We start from the raw sequence: 23,786 nt of genomic DNA, 5'->3' as shown, positions 1-23,786 counted from the left end.
TGGCCTTTGCAAACAACCACTCGAGATGGATGCATTTCCAGAGAACATGCACACAGAAAGCAGCAAGAACTTTTATGGTCTTGGAAAGATCTGAGTACCACACAGGAAAAAAAATGGATTTTCATGTAAAAAGTGATTTTATTTTATATTTTCTCCAGAGTTCCTTGTGAAAATTTCCATTACTGAAGGGAAAAAAAATACAAATTAGGCAAGCTTATACATCAGTAGTGAAACATGCCCTTCACAGTGTGGCCGTGATCTGTCCTTGCAAGCCTGACTACAGTTCTAGCATTTCACCTTTGAAACAATAGAGAAAACTGTACTGTCTAAAGAGCACTGAGATAAAGAAGGAACCATTAAGAGAACAAGATGGCCACAGATATAAAATAAATTAAAAGCATTTGTAAAAGTTTCTTTTCATATACAAAATAACTTTTCTTTTCCGGGGGTAATTTTTATTTTTTTAAATTGACATTGTCTGTACAAAGATTAACCTTTCAACAGAAACATTTAAAAGGTCTGTTTTTACAAGGAGAAATGGGTTGCTAAACAAAATGTCAGTCTCCCGCACACTGCTGAGCCTCTCCACAGATACCAGTGCACAAAGCTTTTGGGCCAGCCCTGTGGCGGAGCACAGTCATTTGCAACCCCAGGGCTGCTCAGCACCTCATGAAAGGCGCTCTGCTCCTTGCAAGTTCAGGGCCCCCAGACAAAGGAAAAAAGAAGAGCCTGCCTTGTGACCCTGTTCAGCGGAACAGGATCATTAGTTCTAGTGGGCAATTCTCCTGGGCCAAGGTACCACATTGCAAGTTTTATTTTGCACTCTCTATTTTGCACACTTACCGTGAGATTCCCTATTCAGCCTCCAGGAGCGGGATTTTCAAGAGCTCTCTGCAGCTGCCTCCTCACAGTCTGCTCCTCACTGGGGACTTTGCTCCCAGAAGAGCCTATCTGAAGAGCGAGCTTGCCCAGCTCAAGACATTCTCCTGCCCATCTTCTGAGCCAGGCATAAAAATTAATGTGCAGGCATCAGATACTATGTAAGTAGATGGGAAGCAGAGCCATTTATCAATAAATAGTATTTAAAAAAACAGAACAGTGGGAAAAGCCCCCTGTGCTGATCTGAGATTAAAATGGTGATTAATAACATGAATTGGAAATTATTTTGAGGTCCCTACTAATACAATATATACAGAAATAATTGCCTGTGTGATTAATACATTACTGATGCAAGACATGGGTTTATGTAGAAAGTTTCATTTACAGATACAAATGCAAAACAAGTCGTGGGCATAAAATGTCTCACTTCTACGTGGCTAATCGAAGAGAACACTCTTAGCTTAGAGTTGGAAGAGGCAGATCACATTTTACGTGGAAGACTGTACCTATTCTACACGATATGGTTCATGAAAAAGTCTGCCTGTATCCCAGTGAAAGCCAAGCATAACATATTCATGTTTGTTTTCAGGTGATGCATTTAAGGCCACTTCCAGGCTGTCTCATTACAGCACTGGAAAGCATTGCCTGTAGCCTCAAACCCGGCTTCAGTCCCAGGGAGCGACTCAGAGCATGGCTGCCCAGACTGCTGTGCCAGCAAAACACCTGTATTTAGTTAGTGCCTCTGTTCTGCAGTGCAAAAGTTGGGAAGCTGGGCTGCCGACATCCTATTCTGATCTGGGTAACTCTGCTAACATCCAAGGGGTGGGCCAGGGTGCATCCGACCTCTGCACTCTCCTCTGAGGAGCCCCGTTCCTGGCACTGCTTGTGATGGACACTGTTCACAAACTGAGCTGTGTTTGGCTCAGGCCCATCCTTCTGCCCAAGAGCCAGCCACTCCCAATTCAGCCCACCAAGTGGGAGGCTGGGGCTCAGCGATTCCTCACTTTATAGGGTCCCCATTCCCCCAGAATTTTCCTGGGGGACTGACTGCCCTTCTCTGAGGCAGCAGCCTCATTTGCAGCAGGATAACCCCCCCCATCCCTCCTGAGGGGTCACGATGGCACCACTGACCAAAAAAAAGTCAATGACTGAGTGTTTAAACTAGCCTCAAATAGCTGTGAAGCTGCAAGAAGGCATTTATGTAGGAAAACTGTCGTCACCTTCAATATGCTAAGGAATTGCTGACTCCAGAGTAGAGAATTTAACTCTCTTGATGATGGGGAATTAATTTATTCCCTATGAATATCTGCTCTTTAACTACACTATTTCAGAGAGTCAGTTACAGAGGTAACTTACGGAAAAGGCTGTTTGACCTTTACTCTTAGCGCAAACTAAAACATCGCTCCTGTCAGCCAAAAGTGCTTCAAAAAGCATCACCCTCTACATATTGTGCTGCTGGAAATGGCACCAGGGTTCTGTCTAAAGTACTTCTGTGAACATTTACTCCACAGCACAAAACCTTTTTGCAGCTGTGCCTGAGATTGATTGGATGTTTTCTTTCCTGCTTGTAGTTTCTCAAATGAATTTTTAAAAGACATCTTAAACTGACAGCATAGGTACAACAAATTTCATTTTCAGGAATGTGAACTGAGATAAGGAGGGGAAATCTACTATCTGATTAATTTAACAATCAAAACTCACCAACCAGAGGCAGTTTTGATCACATAGTTATAGTGAATGCCTACAGATAAGAATTATGCACCAAATAATTTCAGTTTAGGAATCAACTACCATGATTTACTCACAGATTATTTGCAACTATGTTCTAGAATTGTGTTGAGAACAAGTCACTCAGCTGCTTCACTGAGTGTGATACTTTCATACCCTTGGCCTGCTGCGTTTCTACAGTGGCACTGAGAGAAAACTCTTCATTTCTGAGGTACTGCAATTATGCACACAGCAATGTGTTCTGTGTTCTTCCAACCAAGGATACTGACATCTAATAAGCTGAATTATGAACCCTATGTCAATGAAAATGAATACACACAGGCTATCGGTGACATGTCCTACCAAGAAGATAGATGTGTAAGTTGGATTGTCAAAGGCTCTTAGGATGTCAGATTTGTTTTTCTTCCTTGCTGCACTACTCAATAACCTAAGGCAGAAAGCTTAGTTTTAACATGAAGAATAGTACATTTCTAATCTCCTTCCCCATCAGTCACCATAAGAACGGAGATAAAAATTAACAGCTACTGCTGCTTCCAGAATCTTGCACAAAAATAAATCAGTATGTCCTTCTGGCAGTCTCAAAAATCTTGAAGAGTCTTCTGCAAATTCCTCTTTCATCTCTCAATTTCGACAGAAACAGTCAGTCCCCACTGCCAAAACTTGTGTCTCCGTCAAATTCAGAGATGAACGAAGTTTGTATTCTCCTTCCTTGGAAATGCTATTTGGTTTCCATTCCATTTCCATCCTCACTGTTTGGATCTGTTTAAATTTGTTGGTTTGTTTATTGTCCAAAGGAAATGCATTGGCAGTGCAAACAAGTAGGTATGATGAAACACCTCCCCCCCACCCCTGCCCCAAACAGCAAGTGATTACCTCAGCATTTCAAAAGGGTCTCCTGAGATGTTATCTGCACGCACAGGATTCCACTGTCATGTTGGGGTACACCTTAAGAACCACGTTTTTATTTTCGTCAAAGAATAAGATACTAAGAGAAGACATTTTGTCAGGAACGCAGCAAGGCTCGGGAATGCCTGGGATGACCCCGACGGCTCTCACTATGCTCTGGATGGTGGCATGGTTGGATGGCTTCAAGGCCTGCAAGAGAAAGATACAGCAGAAAATGTAACTGCACCCATGTTAGAATGGACCCAGATATTCTAGAACAAAACGGGTTCCTCGAAGAAGGGCCCTGTGGAGAGCCCACGCCTGTGGGGACAGCTAATCTGTCTTCTACACAACCATTTCCGGTTGTCACCATAGCTGTTCTGAACCAGCAGCAGGGAATGCAAATCTGGCCTGGTTCTTTTGACCACTGGATGCAAATGTTGCTCCACCACTTTCAGCTCAAGCATCTTTCTGGGGGCAGGGGCTTGGACTCTCCCTGGGATGTGCCTTCCCAGGAAAATGCCCAGGCCAGTGGACCTTGCAGCAAGGTGTACCTATAGGTCAAGGTAGTCTCTTCTGAGAGAATTAAGTTACATGTGGGCTGCGATTTAGTCCCGAAACTTATTCAGCTGGGAGGGAGGCAGTCAGTGTGCTAGCAGGCCAAGTCATTAGGGAAGTGAAAGAAATGTAATTTGTAGGCTGGGAAGTCTGGCTGGTGGAATGCTAGGAAAAACAAAAGGGGGTAAAACGCATGCAGATGAGAGAATTCAAGTACTTTATGCCACGATGCTAACTGTTACAGTTTGTTCTCGTGTACGGTTAGGTTGTTTTGCTTGTTCTTCCATGCCAAATCACTTCTTGTTTGTAGTATACACCTTCAGTGACATTGCCAGTAACTGACCCTCCAAATCCTGTGTCAGTTGTTCCTCATATTAAGGTGACATTTTTCTCCAAAGGACAAAGTTTCCTGGATTTATACCCACGTAAATAGGATCACACTTTGGTTGGATATGAACAAAAAGCAAATCTGACCAGTGAGATAACTGTATTTCTTCACAAAACCAGAATACATTAATACCCTCATAAAAATAATAATGAATATATTCATAGAAATGAAAAATACTAAGCTTTACCTCTTAACCCTCAAACCATTCCAAATCCAAGCATCTGTATGAAGATGGGTGAGCAAGAAAAACACACAAGATGCAGGTTTTAGCCAGAGACTTTTGATTTTGTAAGAGTGAAATTTTAACAATGCATATTAGAGCTCTTTTAATACATAGAACCCGGGAATCACACAGTACAATATGCTCAGTCAGGTGCCACCGAGAAATAGAAAGAACAAGATCACTTGGGCCAAACTGCTGTGACAAGCAATTTGTTTGGGGAAAAATGAGTCTTAAGGGTTCACCTACCCAAGGTGAAAGTCTTAATGACCTTGCATGCAAAAAGCACAGGAATAACTGTGAGATTCCAGTTCAGTGTATTGTTTGTGTAGCATGTTAGTACATTTAAGAGCAACTGCTTCCAATTCTGCTGGCAATACACACGATGTCTAACTTGTCCCTACTGACGGTAGCATAGCTTACAGCTAATGCCAGCTGTATTTTCCTTCCTTCTCATGGAGACAGCTGTTCCCTGAATTCTGACAGAAATGGATCAGAATGGACTTTTTCTGTATCATATTGTTGAAACTGATCTCAAAAGAGAACTGCAACCATTTGACACAGAAGTGAACAGGATTCACTGGGGAGCGTTCGTCTCTTCTTTATGTACATGTCAGACATAATTTGAATGTTTTTCTTCTTTTCACGAGGAACTTATTTTGTCTGCAGGAAGGCTGAGCAACAAATGGTGCCAATCCTACACATCCCTTGCTAAATGCAGACATTACACAGAGCTTAACCTTTTTCCCCTGTTGCTGTTTGTTTACTATCATAGCTCATCAGATGAATGAGATGCAGGGCTGTGGTGATATTGTGTTTAAAATACAAATGCAAAGCTTGTCACATCACCCTCATAATGGTCGTAGACTTTCCCAGCACGGTTACAAAGATATTACTCTCCATCTAGGTAGCTGATTTCAAGACAGACATTTCTGTGTGCTTGTTTTGAATTCAAGAGTATCTATACTCCTCAGCAGTAGTTGATAGTGAGACAAAAATGTCTTAGATTAGCACACAACGCAGATTTCTGTATCATTGCTGTCTGCAAAAGGAAGTGAAGGCTCCGGTAGCATCCAGGCTTGTCTCCTTACTCAGCCGTAGTGCAGCACTCTCCACAGGAAAGAAATGGGAGCCAAACAGACCTCCTGAGCCTGCTGATCAGACATCAAAAGGTAGAACATCTATCGAGATCCGATTTCCCACTGCCAGTAGCAGTGGAATTAAAAACAGGCCTCCACATATGCTGTGTTAAGGTCTCATTAGAAACCCTTCCCCTTCAGATATGGAATCCATACCACTAAAACACTAAATTGCACAGAACCAATTTCAAGCATTGCCTTGGTTGTTGGTTGGAATAGCTCAGATACATTCAGTCACTGTATGCTACAAGAAATATCTCTTGTATTTTGTACCTTTGATATAGGTATTGTACAATACAGAAAATTCTCCGTACTGACTTGAAGTCTGTCTTGGATACACTGCCCCTGGCCCTTAAGGCATGCTCTTGAGGACAAACAGCCTTGGCGTTAACTCTGCTTCTGCCAGTGGGAATTTAACTGTGATCAAAGTAAAATCCAAAGGCATGCACTTCTCAGAAAGCTGAAATCCCCCTTGGAGTACTGAACTGGTGTAACGCCCTGACCGAGGAGGGTGAGTTAGGCTGCTGCCTGCGGGCCACCTACACTCTGTCCAGCACGTGGTCACGAAAAGCAGGCAGAGACTTTCTTTTAGGAGGGGAAAAGCAGGGGAGGGCCAGAGGAGTGGTGGGAGGAAAAAGTGCTGAGCTGACTCCAAACTGCCAAATTTGTGAATGAGTCCAGCTGTGGCTCAAGCTGCACCTGCTAAGCTGCACACATCCTTGGGAGACTTGCTGCCCCGTTGAATTTCATTAGGGATGTATTATGAGCAGGGCAAAAGATGTCTGTTACAAGCTTTCATTCCTGACCTGGGAGAGGGTCTGCCTGGCCTGTACACTCTGTGGCATTACACAAGCCCAACACATAGCAGTCAAAGGGCCTAACTGAAATCAGGGAAAGGGCAAGGCCAGAAAATTTGAGTGGAAAGGGGAGGAGGGGGAAGAGGCACATCTGTTCATAATTACCGAACAGGTCATCAAGTTTAGGAGCTTGCCCTCAGCAAGGGAACATTATATACCCATAGGTACAGATTAGTTTGTTATTGCCTGACAGTTAAGAGTGTCATTTTGCAAACACCGTCTTATTAGTAGCACCAGATATAACACATGGCTCAAGAGTAAGACACGGGTCTGGAAGATGCTCACTTCCCCTTTTTATGTAATTTAGCTTTTCACTTGCTTTGGAAAACAAGGTCGTTTTCGTTTCCGTGATTTAAAAAGTGCATAAAAGGAACAATTTGGATTCCAGCATGGACAGAAATCTACCAATTGCTGTCAGGGAACCACACACAATGTGTTTCAGTAACCTGCTCTCTTAACAAATTAGCTCACTCTGCAGTACATGGCAGCAAATATTCAGCTTTGCAGTGACTGAAGAACTATAATGCACTGCTGCTGTAATTCTTCACCCAACCGAGTTAAGAAGAGTTTCACACAGAAAGTTCAGATTACACCTTTCAGCAGGAATTTGTAGAAGAAAACCAGCATCCTGGTTACGGCCTCACAGGCCTGCACTACAGGCTTAGTTCATGGCACTCAGACCTTCTTCTTCATGTCAACGCAGTCATTTACATTCTGTCCTTTATTTGCATACCCATCTCTCCTGTTTATTTCTCACCTTTTTTCTATTATAAGCTTTTTCCAGGGCAGGGATCACTTCTGATAGCACGTACTGGCAGAGGGGTGAAGAGGAGGAGAAATAACACTCCTGTGGGACTGCTAGACTCAATTACTGTGAGAACAGTAGGCCATACTGCAAGTCTACTTATCAGAGGAGATGGAGTTAAACTACAACATCTCAGAGGCCGATGCTACTATCCACAGGAAATTAGAACCTGAATTTGGCAGAAAAAAATTTGGCTGCACACATCTGAAAATCTTCTGATGCAGAGTGTAATACCTCAAGCGAATTACCCAAAGATGAACAACTTGCAGGCAAAGCTGGAACTCCTCTTTCACCCAAGCAATACCTGTTAACCACTGTGTGCACTGTTTGTACCTCTCTGTGATGCTCTGGAGTGTCAAACATAAGTTTAAACTTTGTTTTGCCTCTTTGGAACTACTGGTACTGAATTAATCTTGGGACGTTTTACTTGCAGAAGCATTTGTATGGCTCACTGTATTTCTTTCCACAGGTTTGAAGTTACTCTGGGAACTAAGCCCTGAGTTTATGGAGCATGTTAGGGAATTTCCAGTTGCAGGTGCTAACAAAGGCTCTGTGTGAGGAATAGGAACCTTCTTATTACAGTGCTTCTTTATCATTACTTTTCGTTTCTGAGAGTTTATCTCCATGAATATACATTACGCTTTCTGCTGCTGGAAAATCTGTCTTCTCAAAGTCTGACCTCGACTCTTAACGAGAGACTTCTGTCTTAAATTCATTTCCTATCAGCTCTCAGCAGGATTAGATTTCACTCGGAGCAAGGAGAGATCAGTAACAAGGGCTTCTAAAAACACCACATCCAAAAGTTTTTTTGAGAACATCTTTTTTCTTGAGCATGCACATTATTGAGCAATCTGAGTTTCAATCCAGACTGTAGGAGCTACAGGCAAAGGAGGGTTCTTCCCAGTCTCTGCATCAGGCACTGGCTAACCCTGAAATATATGCTACCTGTTGACTATTAAAAGAGAGCTTTTCTGCCTCAGAAAGTAGAAACGTATTTTGCATGCCTACCAAATGTAAAAAAAAACCCACAAACACAACATCTCTAGCCACTGGGTTGAAACTGTTACTCTCTAGCAAGTGCTAGATCCTGGGAGTTCATCAGCACCTCAACTATCACCTACTTTGAGAGCCAAGAAAGCCAGACCTGATAACCTTAGGAAATGTGAACCTAAACATTTCTGGACTTATAAGACACTATCAAGACTTTCTTAGAAGCTGCTATGCTGCCCCACTGCTCTGATCATCAGAAATACCAGGAACTTGACTGAAATGGTCTTCCAGTAGCATTGAATGTCCAACATGTACTTGACTCTTTGCTTTGTTTCATTTCTAATGCTGATGGTAGCCCGTAGCAGGTGTCTTATTTTAAGTGAAGAATATTTCAGGGGCCATGACCAGCTGAGCTGGAGACACTTTTTTTTTTTTTTTTGCATTCCTTCATTCCTTTGAACCAAAGTACTTTTAACTCTTCTGGTTTAAGTTTCATTTTCTCCTAAACAAGAATCAGAGCAATGCTCTTTTATGGTCAGGATAAGGTTTTTATAACTAAAGCTGCAAACAGAAATGCTAACCCAGTGTCGCATTAAAGGAGAATGGGGTAATTTAGCAGGAAACACACACACCCACCCAACGCCTTCCAACTCTGTCACTGAGGTGAGAGGTTGGGTGCAGCTAGGGTTAAATTCTAGGTGATGTCAAATTTACCGCTATCAGTCCAGTCACGTTTAACATGTATATTAAACTACCACGGGTCTGGATACACTGATAGCAGTCTGCACTGCCAGTCCAGTCATGCTCATGAACTAGCACGGCTGCACCTTAGGGTACGGTTGTGTTCAATGAGAAACTGTTGATGACCAGCTACTTAACAGCGCAGTTTTATTAGCAACAGATAGACAAGTTCTTTGGATTGCCAGTGATAGTGACTGTTTGCAAAAAGGCACGTGCAAGTAAAATATTGTAAAGTCTAAAATGCGTGGAAAAGTTACAACAATACAGCCTGGCTACAAATATTAAAAAGTAACTCTCTAGAGATATTTCTAAGCTTCCCAAAGAAGGACTTAGTTTAAGTCTCACCCAAGGCGTCCCAAGTCGGGGAGAAGCAAGGCTCAGCCTGTCGGCTGGTCCCAGAAGTCAGTCTTGGTGGCGTCTTCCCTTCACTTGTTCTCAGTGGTGTTTTCCCCACTTGTCCCCTCATTCGTTCACTTTTTATACTCTTCTTACTCTCAGGTAGAGCTTCAGTGACTCTAGTCTTACATTCCTTTATTATGATTGGTGTAAAATTCTCTTGCTTTCATTTAAAGGTACAGTTCATTTTAAATTTACTGTGCATGCTCCCTGAGCAGGGGATTCACTCTCTTTGGGGGGGTCATTTGAGTAGGAGGTCCGATCTCCCACTACCACAATTATTTTACCCTAGCATCCTTGAGTTTTATCTCTTCAGCAGTTTGCTTTCTTTTAGCATTTAGTATGTCCTTGTTAGAAAGCTTATCTTTTCTTTGAAGTGCTAAAGGAGCCTAGTTCCTGACCATCTCTCGCAGATAATGAGCCTCTTGCTTGGTCTTTGCCACAGTTGTTGGCCCAGCAACAGACATCTTCTCATATATTTTGCAGCCGCTATTCAGCTTATTGGCTGTACGGTACCGTCACATTCCCAGTCCTGCAGGGAGTACAGCAGAGCCTGGCCGCGGTGTCTCCACTCCGTTCCACCCTCCACTGCTCCTCTAGGATAGCAGGTTGTATGATTTTAGGGAACTGTGGTGACGTAGATTCTGTGCATGCCAACTGTTCGAAAGTGGCAACTGTATTTTTCCCTAAAGGGTTGTTATAATATTAGATCTGTAATTCCCCCCTCCAAGCAATTGTACAACACCCAGTCTTAAGCAGAGGGTTACAGCAATCATTTTTGTAATTTACATGTCCTTAAAGCTAGAACGGAAGAAGTCCAGGTCCGGCGCTTTTAGAATTTCTAACCTGCATACCAAGTTACTGGTTTGACAGAGCACGGTTCCCATCAACAATAAAGTAAAAGGCTCAATGTGATGCATTCAAGGGTAATGTGAATGGTCAGGAATGACAGGTATCTCTTCCTGTTCCCTTTCATTTTCTCCTTTGATCCGAAACCTGAAAGCCTGCCATTGCAGTTGGAGGTAGTCAGGTAAGACTCTCTTTCAAAGAGAGACTCCTGCCTTCCTCAGCTTGCTTCCTCTGGGCTCCATCCCCTTCAGTACATTTCCCCACTTGTAATTTTCAAAGGGTGACTCCCTTGGGTCCTTAAGCCACCAAAACGCCACATAAATTTCAGAACTGACTGCTAAAGTTTTGCTGAGGCAGAAATAAAGTTTCCTGAATGTGAGGTTATGGTGGAACCAAAAGCCCCACCTTTACTGACATGTCCCATAGGCATTATTTCTGCGTACCCCTCATTTCAAGCCAGTCTCAAATACTGCATCCTACTTTCAGGTTTCAGTAGACTCCAGGGGAGGTCCATGCTGCTAATAATGACAGCGGGCATTTGCTTTCAAAGAGCTGAATTCATCCACCAAAGTCACAGGCCTCAAAGCACATCACCCTTTCTCGCTATCTGCATGCAACCATCTCACACAATCCAGACAGTATTTCAAAAGTCAGTGGGCTGGAATCCATTGCTTTTGGATCCACTTGGTCTGTCATAGAAGTTTGACTCTTGCTTACACTTAGAGCTTCCCAACCACTCCCATAGCTCCACAGAGTCTCTATGTCATCGTGACAGTCATAGCTCATGAGGCACACATTTTTCCTGGAGTGTGCCATGCTGACCAACACCAGCATGGGTCTGGCAGCAAAGACTCCTTTGAGGCATAATGACTACTGTCTAATAAGCACTTTTCTGGATCTGGCTCGTATTATGTTTATTAGACAGGTTAATAACAAGTTCACACATCATAAGCACTATTCAGGAAATGTTTTATGGCAATTGGGTTCTGGACAAAAAAGCGACTAATTTTTTTTTAATTACCTTTACAAGCCTGTCTTTTTACTAGCTGTCCAACCACCACCCCTTGCAGCACGAGACAAAGATATCACTTATTTACTAGATCTGAACATGTAAGAGGTAACCAGCTGCCTTTTACTGACACAGGAGAGAAAATGCATAGTTTACAGTAATAGACAGTGCAAAAGAATCAATAGACTGTACCTTTGGAATTGGAAACTGGCATTCCCCCGAGCAGTAATAGGCATCGAAGGATTTAGGGGAAATAATCCACTCGCTCCAGCCGATGTCTGCAAAATCCACCTTGAGATAGCGCCGGGTGCAATACCTTGGCTCATTCCACTGCTTCCTCCTTGCCTTCTTCAGTGTTTGCTCATCGAACTGGAGAGTCTGGCTCTTCTGGTGATGATTCTTCCTCTGCTTTTTCTTACTCTTTGCCCTCTCTGCTAACCGCGGCTGGAAGGTTTTGTAGGGCTTTCTGTCTTCCCATCTCTCATCCTCATTGTACTGGTACTCAGCTCCTGGAAGCTCATTATTCTGCAATGGCAACAGGATGTTTGCAGAGCGTTTTCGCCGCCACCTCCTAAGGCTGCTCTTCACGTGGTTTTCTGGCCTGGGAAAAACCCTTGCCAGAGGATGATGGTGTCCTTGCAAACTAGAGACAACATTCTCTGGCTCTGAAATAGCAGAATCATTGGCATAAACCAGAATGTAGGGTTCATAGTGAGAAGGTGCCCTTTCCCAGGGCTGATGGTGGGTCAGATCCATCCTGACACCGATCAGGAGTTTGTTGCTTTGTTTTGCTTCATGCAGGAGTTGAGTGATATCCTTCCACTGCCAGGAAAGGACATCCTGGTAAGCAGCAGAGACATTTATTGGGAAGCGTCCCAGGCTCCGAGTCCGGTTCCCTACAGAAGAAAAGGTCCAAACTGAAAGATGTATCTGATTTTCAGGTCTCCTGTGTCTGTGATGAGAACAGCCTTCAGACTGGGAACAGTTCCGCTTAGCGTGCAGCAGGTCACCAATATAGTAATACACCGAAGCTGACAAGATGTTTTCAGACTCAGTGAGCGATGTCAAGTTAAAAACGTACATCTCCTGGCTTTCAGAGCTCCCTAGAAGAAATACTTAGATAAGAATATAGACATTTCAAAATTATATAGAGAAAGGACTGAGCCCATTGCTTTCTAGGGTATACATTAAGTTCATGGGAAATTTTCACACAGTGCTGTGGGAATGGGTTTAGGCCACTATTCAGAAAAATAACCAAGCTAGTAAAACGATGGCCGTAAATCACACCCCTTTGATCTGGTTTCCTTGTAATACCTATCTCCATCCAGAAATACTCACACATTTAATATTGCTCCTCTGACTTCAGGAAACAAACTAGGTCACAGGAACACAGCTCAGTAACAGACACACTAAGGACTTTCTCATGCAGAAATCTGAGCAATGCCATAATAAGCTTTTGCTCTTTTGTTTTCATTTTTCTGCAACATTGCCAAACCCCTCCCTCTCAAAATGCACTTAGGTGACTATGGCTGCTCTGTCCTGAGTGAAGAATCATCTTTCTGTATCAAAGACAGCTGGGACATCAATGGGACATGAATGGCACTGAATCGTGCCTCAGTCCAGACCAAGCTGAAGCTGGAGAAAGGCTCACACTGGCTTTGCTAGGCACTGGACTGTCTGTAAACTTCCATTATCCTGTTGAGTCACAGCCTCGCTGGAAAGAAAAGATTTGCTTCCATACTAGTAGAGGCTTAATGTGGCAGTGAGGAGGAGGAAAAGCCTGGATTCAAACAGAGCACAATTCTCAGTATGGCACAGGTTTTGGAGTTGTACTGCCACATAAGTCACTTAAGCTCCCATCTCCAAGCCAAAAAAAAAAAAAAAAAAAGGCAAAAAAAAAAAAAAAGCCTAGCTGGTTCCTTTACACCTTCCACTGTGATCCACGCCTCACCTACAACAGACTTCAAGGCCTGGATGGCACCTATTCTTAGCTTCTAAAGATTTCAAAGATACTCTTAAAGAGGGACTCAAACCCAGGTAACATTTGGTACAGCTATGTGTGTATATCAGGATGCAAAACAGGTAAGGAAACACAGAAAGCACTACGTATTTCAACAGCTAAATGAGAAGATAAATCCAAATCCTGTGCTACAAAGGATGTTTCCTCTCGGTATTAACCATTCCTCCATTACAGTAAGACCAACTTAGGGCCCCTCAAGTGGTCAGTGTTCTCTGCATGCACAACTGGGTCTTCATGACCCAGAGCCCTTTGCAACAGCAAGGTTAGAGTCAAGCACAGAAGGAAGCATAAAGTTACTGACAACAGCCTCGCATACAAAGAAGGAATGCGTCTCGCCTCTGAAGATGCGGGGAGAAGAAATACCAGGGCAGAATCACTGTTTAAACATTTTTAGGGCTTGGATGTCAGCTCTGGAGAAAGAGATGACTCACCATTTATAAAAAGCTAAAGACACACAAGCTGGTCTGACAGCTTTTTGGCTAAGCCAGATGCTAATCGTGACTGAAGACTCCCTCTAGAATAATTAGACCCAGGACTGCTTCAATTATACTGGGTAAATTTATTCATTCCATCTACGACACTTCATCAATTTTCATGCCAGTCAGAGTTAGAAAGTATTTACTAGCATAGCTGAAGGTAGGTGGACAGTACTTGAGCAAACCCAATAACCAAAAGACAGCCAGCCCACAATGTCTTGGATTTGGGGGGCAGTGGCAGTGGCAAAACGCACCCACTTGCCTGGCGCAGAGGGTAACAAGCCAAGGATAAACCTTCCTCATGGTTGGGATGTTACTGTATCATCAGGAGGGATGCAGGGGACAGCAGGGTTTCCACAGCTGTGAAATCAGAGAAGTCAACCTAACCACAGGCATCTTGCACAAACCCAAAGATGCACTCCTACCACAGGCTGATCTGTGAAAACAGATGGCCGGCTACTTTAATTAAAAGGATGCAACAGAAAGGCTTGGGCATAAGTTTAATTTTTATTTTAAAACTTTCTGCTTGGACTGCAGCTACATCTGCCCTTTCAGAGTGAAAGAAATACAGGCCTAAATGTGAAGGTACTGTTGAGAGCTATAAACCCAGGCTGTATGGAAAAGTCAAACATAGTAAAGCAAAGGTATGGTCTGCAGCCCCCCCAAAGGGCTAGAAACAACCCAACACATTAGGAAAACAAAGGAACACGGAGTTAAATGCTTCTTTGACATCATGGCAGGTCAAAACCCTCTCTGGAGGGTGAAGAGAATTCATAGTTCACAGAATTTTGTAAGAGCTTTGCTATTTTTTTTTTTTTAATTTGAAGCAATGACAAGCATAGAGGTGCTCACGGACTAGGAATAAGAGCCTCTCTGCTTCTACCCTCAAAATACTGTACCAAGTCCCCTGCCCAAGCAAGTGAAAACATAATTTCTGGTACTGATCTTTCAAAGATTGTGTCAGCAATGTGTTCTGGGTGACATTCTGTGCTTCCAGCCTGCAATATCCCAACTGCTAATGCCATTCAGGTAAGTCCAGCAAAAGACTGTATTCTCCCTCCTCCCCCTCATTCCCACCCCAACAATCTAAATGGCCTCTTCTTCTAAACATTTTTTTTCTCATCAATATTTTAACTGATACATTGGGGAGAAGGGTTCTTCTTCCCAGTGAAACTAATTCCTGCTTTTTTAGTGTATCACATGCACTTCCTCATGCAGTTACGGAGAAAACAACATACAACATTTTCTCAGTGAAATGGGGCGGGGAAGGCCAAGTCCTTTATGGAAGACACCCTTGTTTACACATTCAGCCCAGCCTGATGGTGGATCACACAGGTAAGTTCCCAATAGCTGAAAACTGACATACCAAACCCAACCAGTTTCTAGCTATTAGTTATGCCTGGGGAACTAGATTTTCTCTGAATTCAATCCTACTTTTAATTGCTCAAGCCAAAACCAGCTGTTTATTACATTTGTACTAAGCACACACGAGGACCCGACCTCTGCTTGGTTTGCGATCGCGAATATAATACGGTTAATATGTAATTTGGCAGAGCACGAAGTACATCAGTCTTAGGAACCAGGATTTACGATGTCTCATAAGCACCCATTAAAGAAGTTATTATCTGAATCACTGTTGTATGTTGAATGGCAAGTGTTCATTTTAATTTTTAGTAAGAATTCCACTTAACAAATACTTCCTGTTCTAAATTGGCATATTGCAGCAGAACACAAACCAAGCTGCTTTTATTTGTAAAGAAACCCTAGATGGCGTGAAACAGACACAGGAGGAATACATAGTTTTGATTAAAAGCAAAACCCAAGAGGCCCCTCTCAGCATGTAACTGTACCCCCAAGATGGGTACTCACAGCAGGTGGTGCTATTTTCTCACTGAATGATCTCTGCGCTCAAATGACTCCAAGACTTTCTGTATTAGTCTGCAACATCATCTTGAAACTAATTACTAGTAGCCAGAACAGATACCTACAGATTCACTGGCTTCTGGCTCAGGAAAACCCAACCATGTGACTCAGGTTTCTGTCACCACTTAGGAACAGTGTCGAATACATCCGTCGTGTGATGGCAAAACCTGACTCTCAGGTGTGAGCAACGCACAGAAATGAGCATTCTCCAGGCCAGTCATTGCCCTTAAAAATAGCAGACATTGAGGAAGATTCAGCTTTAGAATACCTCAGCTTTAGAATACCTACAAATGCACCCTTTCCTCAGGAAAATTTCATTTCGCTTAAATGAAACTTCCTCCTTAAACCCAGAGGACAGAAACTACTGAAAATCTGCCCCCACAATAATGTAGTTTAAACTATTAGCTGAGGACAGGAGCATAGTTTAAACTTTTCACCAGTGTCAGGAGGTGTCAAGGAGCACCTAACAAAAACTTCACTGTGATGTGGGAAGCTTTCCACAAGCCTCATCCAGCTTTCTCTACTGTCACCTGAAGTTTACTTACTGGTGTGAGCTGAGGCTTTAGTCTTTAGAATGACTTATGCTGGTAATTCCTCTAGTCTTTAGAATGACTTACACTGGTAATTCCTCTCATATAAATTTGACTGACTGATTTCTCCCTTCGCTAATCCCAAAAATACCCAAACAAAACCCCAAGCCAAATCCAAGTAGGGCTTTAATTCTAATACCTTGCTCAGTAAATGGTGTTTCGTAGAATGCAGCCATCAATGGCTCGGTGTTAAATGCAGGGCAGGAGAGGGCCAAACCACAGGGTGAAGTCCACCAACACCTGCTCAGCAGCCAGCAGAAAGAGGCAGAATGACTAAGCACAGCTAAGGCCTCTGGCCAGTTTTCCCTCTATGACAAGACCTTTAAAGTCTCAAAGGCAACAAGATCCTCTTGCAACAAAGCCCTCTATTGGTCTAGAAGCATCAAGTCATCTTCACAGGTGAAAGAAAGTCAAACACAGGCCCAGAAACCTATGCCCTAGAAGATCACAGCATCACAAAAGCTTTTTTCCTTATGTTTTCAGTATTGAACAAAACCGGTGAAAACAGCAGCTTTGCAGCAACTTTCTCTGCACTAGCTGCCTAGACAAGAAAAAGTCTGTTGCAGACACAGGCAATGATCCAATGCCAAAACATGACCTTTCAGAGGGATGCTGGACAGAAGGTCCCCCTCTGCCTGGGCTGGCTCTTAGGATACAGCAGTGCTGGGAAGATCTTATGAGCCCGGGGTGTCTCTGCGCCACAGGCAGCTGCTGCAGCAAACTCGCAGTCGGGTCCACCACCTTACTGCCTGGCAAGATTCTGCCCACGATCTCTGAGCAGCTGTAGTTGGTAAACCTCGCCTTTGTCTGCAGTGGTATACAATGCAATTCAGTGGCAACTCAGTATTATTTCAGCAGCAGTAACTTCCCTGGCTCACTTGATATGCCTCCCAATTCTGTGATTTCTATCCAAGCACCACTACTTGTGCTAAGTCTTTCAGTTCTTCCTCTCTGAGAATGAGTTCTGCTAGCTCAGCTTTGCTCTTTTGCAGTACAAGATATGAAGTGCAGAAGACTTCTCAGCAACGAAGTGCATAAGGACAAGAAGATTTAAGAGGAAACAAGCAAATGAAAAATAAGTGCAACAGAGCTACATGCAAGGAATACACTGCTACCTTCCAGATACTCTGAGGCCAGATTTTAACAGCAATCTCTGCTGCCCTTCAAGGAATCACTGTATGTTGCTGCCAGCCTGATGAGGAATTTTCAAGATCAAGCTCTGCATGACAGAGCTCTTTTGAACTGCAGTAGGTAAGACATAGCATCATTGCACTGTTGGTATCACTCACTTCTACAGCATAGAGCTTTGGAGCGGCAGCCACGAGTTAGGCAGAAAGGTACTTGACAAGGAAAACATCTTGTCATTTGTATTCGTGTAGGATACGATTTGGAAGGCACATGCAGTTAAACGGATAGGCTACAGATTTATTGGCCTCCTCAGCGCATATGGAAGTCGTTATTCGTCTGTGCACTCTTCCCTTGCTCAAACGAAACCCAGACACCAGTAGCACCACAGCAAAGCTTGTACTGGGACAGTGTCACTTCCCCAGTCTCCTGCACAAGTGACAGCTGAGCTCTCAGGGGTGTGAGGAGAGGGGAGGTACAGTCTCTCCAAGCCTCAAGCAGAAACGTCTTTATCACACAGGTGGTCACCCAGACGCCAAGTCAGGGTGTGACACCACTTGCTGTTCTGGGTATGAGAGATGCCAGCTTACTGAGAGCTCAACCCAGCTTGTAGCACTACGGTGGAGGTACTTGAACCCACCGAGTCTTCAGAGGCACGGCCCATGCTTCCTCACCTTCCTGCAATAACCCACAGCCATATGGATTGCCTGCTGCTGGCATTAAAGAGACATTTTAAGAAAAAGCAGTAGGTCTGTGGAGACTGACATCAGTGGCCTGAACAGATTCATGTTACGAGGGGCATTTCCAGGCATCAATAAGGTGGAACAAGTCTGTTAACATGTGGTGTGCGTACCTTTATAGAGGATGCAGTGACATTCTTATGGACTGCCAAATCTAGCCCAAGGGTGAAAAAGGATGCAATAATGAGGACTATTTAGTTATATAGTCACCATGAGTCATCATTTCAATGAGATATTAAAGTTGTGTCCTTGTGCCAGTGCACAGTTAAGAATGTATTGGTGTTTCCATTGTAAAACTTTATTGTCATGGCTTCCATAGCCCAGCCTTAGAGAAGGTTTGCAGATTTGGGCCCAGCCTGCCCAAACCATAGCTCAACACCTTTCAAGTTCCCTCTGCCTGAAAACTACCAGGATGCTTCTGCTGCTGCTTGCATTTTCTTTATAGGGGTACAGCAAAAAAACCCAAAACCAAACAAACAACCCCCCCCAACTCTCACCATCTCCTGCTTGCATGTTTTTAAAGCTCTCATTATAGAAGACCCTTAATGTTACTAGAGCTCAAAGAGGCTAGAATTTGGCCCCTACTGGTTTTTGCAGACTGACGGTGGCTGGTGACTAGCCGGTTTCCCCATGCAGTACTTGGTTTCCTCTGTTTGCGTGGGCATTTCATACCACAACAAAGGAAAGTAAGGCGTTTTGAAAAGGAGGAGAACATAGTTCTTAAACCACAAGAATTGGCCTAGGGGCAGGTGTAATGCCTAAAATTGCTTGAAATTCAGTCAATAAAAAAGAGTTTAAAGTAATTTCTGACTGTATAACTTTACTACAACATCATTAGAGGGACCCTCCAATTAAAGTCGAGTTTTTTAAATGACTCATTTGCAAGACGTTCCTTTAGCGATGCTATGATCAAAAGTACTTTCAAAAGCAAACTGAAACTCTTGCGTTTGAGGCTTTTATCTCTCCACTCTCATTTATTTATTGCATGCTCTATCTTTCCGCCAGGTCCTGAGCCTCTGAAGTTGTAGATGAGCACACCTCTATGGGGAGCACTGAAGGTAAGCAGATTTGTATCAGGTGAAGGTCTGGTCATTCAGCAGTTGTGCTAACTGGCGGGAGGAAAACAGTCGTGAGCAGAAACTGATCCACAGACTTGACTATAGTTTAACAGTACATTTGCCAGAATTGCCAAAGCGTTCAGCTCTTAACTCACGTATTGTCTGACCTTCTTCCTAGCTGTCTTTGTAGAGTCACAAGGGATGGAAGGAAAACCACGCACTGTTATGGTACCTGCAGATAAAGAACCGGAAAAGGCTCTGTCTTAGTATTTTTCCTGAAGTAGAGCTCACTGTGAGGCCTGGGCTAAGCAAGCTAAGGGCTGCTAGCATCATGCCAGAAACGTCCCACAATGACACAGCTGCCACAGAAATCACGGGCTGAACGTCCCTTGACTCAAATATTTCTATTTATAGGAATAAATTAGAGCATTTAAGTCAATGAGAGAGGACAGTGCTGGAATATAACTAGATATACTGTGAATGATGTACATCCTTACTTCACTCGTGACAGATTTTGGGCCTGCAGTTTCTTTCAGCTTTGTCGTGGGCATCAAAGGTTCCTTTTTTGAATGATGCAAACTGAACAATTATGTTTTGAAATAATTTAGCAAGATTGACAGACAAGAATTTTGCCCAAACAGAAGATCACATGAACATTCATCAAAATCAAAGGCCAGAACCCCCAGTGCAAACAAAAAGCCACATATAATTCAGCCTAATTGTGAAATCTGGTGCACAAGAAATTTCAGGGAAGTGTAGGATGGAAACTTCAGAGGTGCGTGCGCAGGGCTGAAGCCCTCATCCTATCCCCTTGGAGGACTGAGACACGGAAAGAGAAACTTGCATCTAACAGTTGTTAGGACACTTCTTTTGATTAATCATGTCTTAGTTCTTTCTTGTTGGCTGTCCATTGCAAGACCGCAGCTGCCACATGCAACACCAGTTTTCTTGGACTAGAAACAGGGATGAGTTTCAACAAATCCTAGCAGTTCTTGGTCTCATCACACAGCACTCTGTCTTAAAGGGGCTCAAAAATTTGTCTGGTGGCTTACCTAGGAGGTCTGGAAAAGGCCTTTGTTGTGTGCCGCAGAAGAGCCAGAAGCCCTCCAGGGGAAAAGCAAGAACAGAAAGGTTTCACAGCCACATTTGAGAGTTGTGTTGCAGAAAAGAAACAGGAAAATATATGGTTAAATTGCAAAATATATGGTCAAACTGCAAATGAAATCATTAGAGATGTCCTTCAAGGCCTCTTCCTGTAGATGCAGGAGAAATGGGCAGACACGTAGGGAAGTTCTGCTCATCATAGACAAAAAGCTGTCTCCTGAAGGGGCTGGCAGCAGGGATGGTAAAATGCACTGAAGGAGTAGTGACAACGTAATTTATTAATTTAACTGATGCAGCCACATTAGGGATAAGGGAAAGCCTGTGGGAGTCTGAAATTTGCATCCAAAGAGTTCAACAGTCAGAGCAGAGGATCCGGAAGCAAACTACTTGAAAGGGAAATACTGTGGATGCGCCGTTTCCATTGCAGGGCTGGGCAGGCAGTTGGGCACAAGGAAGAAGTCAGAAATCAGAAAAAGCCTTTTTGCAAAGCAGAAAAAGCCTTTTCACTTCCCCCTACCCCCACCCCAAAGAACATTTTATCTAAGGGTTTTCTGGAAATGCACTTTTCTGCCACCCATAAGCATACAAAATGAGCCACTGCCGCCTATGGTGAGAGAAAGACAACAGCTAACTGGTTCAATATTTTGCATGAATACCTACACAAGCATCAAAAACCCTATAACCACTTCCAATTTATTGCTTTGGCACTTGGAAAGTATTGCAGGAGGAGGAAAGGGATTAGTGAATAGTGTGTTTATAGGACTGCTGCCACCCAATGTCAAGTGAGAGTATAAATATAATCAGAAAGACCACAGAGATGAGATTTCAACCAAAGGCCTCTTAGGTTTAGAACAATAAATACCTTGAATCAGATACCCTTAAAGGAGCAAATATCACTCTGCTGAGGTTATACACACACACGCGGCTTTTTTTTTTTTATTATAGCTTCCCCGCTTTCAGTGAGGAACTGCTTATTTCAGAACAAAGCAACATACATTAGACTTCATATTGCAAAAAAACAATCATGTTTAAAAGGCAAGAGAGTTCCTCTGTAGGAGCAGTAACTGGGGAGTACCAGCTCTCCATTCTCCAAAACCAGGGTATTTACGCCTCCAGCCTCTAAAGCCTCTCTCGTGGACAGAAATACTTGCAGTAACACATGATGGAGAACATTTGTAGGGCTGAATCCTAAGACACCAAAGCCATCCTATTATTCACAGTATTTGATCTCTGTGCAGAGCTATCCTGTAATAGACATTGTTGCCTTTGAATCATCAGAAGTAATGACTCGCAAAGAAACCTAAGGAAAGTCAGGCACCCAGCGCTCAGTTTTCTGGGAGAGGGAAGTAATCAATGCAGGCTGCTGAAACTCCCAGACAACACTCAGTTTTACTGAAAGATGTTTGTCCGTGAAAAAGCCGCTGGGTCAGTCCACCAGCAAAATGAAAAACAAAGAGACTGGCAAATCAGGCTGCAATGTACAGCATGACAGCTGTCATACAAACAGCAAGTTTTTGGGATGCAGTGGATTTGGAAAGCATATGCAGGCAAGGGTTGCAAGGGATTCTGGCATTTCCACTTAGCCCTTGCAGAGATAAGATGCACAAAAAGCAGAACAGTGGGATTGGGTGATAGAGCACCAAGACAGTGCCATCTTCCCTTCCTGCTAGGACGCAGTTCTTTTGGGATGCTGCCATGTGAAATATATGCTCCCCTCCCCTGCCCTTAATGAAAAACGACTTTACATTTTCATAAAGGTACCTGTGCATGCCAGCCTGTAATCACGGGGAGATCCAAGTGCCACCGCCTAAGACGCTGACATGCAATATTTACCAAGCACAGATTATGCTTCAACTAAACTCATTTGCCACTGCCCCTAACTGCGAGTACTGTCACCAAGGTGTCAGAATCTGTGTACTCTGTAGACAGTCTAAAGGATCGCCAAGCCATGTTATTGCTTTCTCGCATGCAAATCAGCCCTTGGTTTCAACAGAAGCTACACATGCAAAACACCATTAAAAGGAGACTCCAGAGGGGATACGTCAATTACTCTACTTCCCTCATATGGTACTCAGATACCATACGGCAGAGACGCTGCATACAGAGTTGAAGAGATAAGCCAGTAATTGTTACATGGGAGACAACATAAACATTCTATCCCAAAACGCACGACGGTTGCTGCAGGAAGCGTTACTTTTCTAAGCCTCCTCTCATCTTCTTCCCTACAGCAAGGTCCCTGGGCACTCGAACGGACACGCAGCTCAACGAGGCAGGCTGGGCACCGCTCACAGGGGTACGACCGGACCGTTCCCTTCGGTTTTGCAGAACCGAAGCCCATTTGCCTGCACAGCGGTACCCCACAGCGAGCCGCTCGGGCGGCCGGGTGAGCCCAGCCCGCGGGGCGGCCGCGGTCCCCCAGCCCAGCGCCCTGTCCCGGCTCCGCTCGGCGCGCCCGCAGCCGGGATCCGCCAGCCCCGGGGGAGCGACCGGGGCAGGGGCAGCCGCGTCGGGGGGCTCCGGCGGGCAGCCCCGGCCCCGCTGCCGGCCGGGGGCGGCTCCCGCCCCCTCCGCGCCGCCCTCGCAACGGAGCCGCGGCGATGCGGGCATCTCTCCGGGGCCCCGCGGCGGGGCCCACCGCCGCCCACCCCCGCCGCGCCCTGGGACTCACCTGCCGGCAGCGGGCGGAAGCCGCGCACCGTGTTGCCGCGGCGGAGGTGCAGCCCGGGCTGCCCCGGCGGGTCCTGGGGCCGCGGCGCCGCCGCCCGCCCCCCGCTGTACTGGTCGTAGAGCCGCAGCATGTGCTCCGAGACCTTGTCCCCCGGCCGCGGGCGCTCCGGCGGCCGCCGCCGCTCCTCCTGCCCCGGCCGCTGCCCCGGGCTGTAGTCACCTGCCGCCGCCCTCGCCCGGCCTCCCCGCACAGCGGCCGGGGCTGCCCGCCGCCGCAGCCCGCCGCAGCGAGCCTTCAGCGCGTCCCCCAGCGCCAGGCAGAGGCAGCCCCAGCCCAGGCACAGGCACAGCACCCAGCGGGTGGATGCCGCCATCCCGCCCCTCCGACCCGGCTGGGCGGGCTCCGGGGTCCCCCTCGTCCTGGCTGCCCCGGCCAGCAAGGCAGGCGAGACCCGGACCCCCAACGAAGTTTGTTTCGGCCAGATGCTACCCCCGGCGGCGACGGGTGCGGACGGGGCTGCGCTAAAAATCGCGGACGCGGTCTCGTCTGGTTTTTTGAAGAGGGGCGGAGGAGGAAGGGGGAAAAAGGAAAAAAGAAGAAAATTAAAAAAGAACAAAGTGGGGTGGAGGAAAGCGCCG

The 23,786-nt window shown here is 44.9% G+C and overlaps 1 protein-coding gene across 2 annotated transcripts; it reads right to left on the bottom strand.

Annotated features, from left to right (window-relative positions):
- Positions 1-118: 118 nt before the first annotated feature.
- BMP3 (bone morphogenetic protein 3) lies at positions 119-23,719 on the bottom strand. 2 transcript variants are annotated; one of them, XM_055797662.1, is made up of 4 exons: positions 23,149-23,719; positions 11,637-12,547; positions 3,481-3,702; positions 119-3,366 (listed from the first exon to the last, which is right to left on the bottom strand). In XM_055797662.1, exons 1-3 carry the CDS (start codon positions 23,519-23,521, stop codon positions 3,511-3,513), a joined length of 1,476 nt encoding a protein of 491 aa, XP_055653637.1. In that variant the 5' UTR covers positions 23,522-23,719; the 3' UTR covers positions 119-3,366; positions 3,481-3,510. The 2 variants fall into 2 exon arrangements, with proteins under 2 accessions (XP_055653637.1, XP_055653636.1); XM_055797661.1 differs by having other exon boundaries at positions 119-3,702.
- Positions 23,720-23,786: the final 67 nt, after the last annotated feature.

The sequence above is a fragment of the Falco peregrinus genome, chromosome 2 (assembly GCF_023634155.1).
Source record: "Falco peregrinus isolate bFalPer1 chromosome 2, bFalPer1.pri, whole genome shotgun sequence".
Taxonomy (NCBI): Eukaryota; Metazoa; Chordata; class Aves; order Falconiformes; family Falconidae; genus Falco; species Falco peregrinus.
This window is presented reverse-complemented; position numbering and strand designations above follow the sequence as displayed.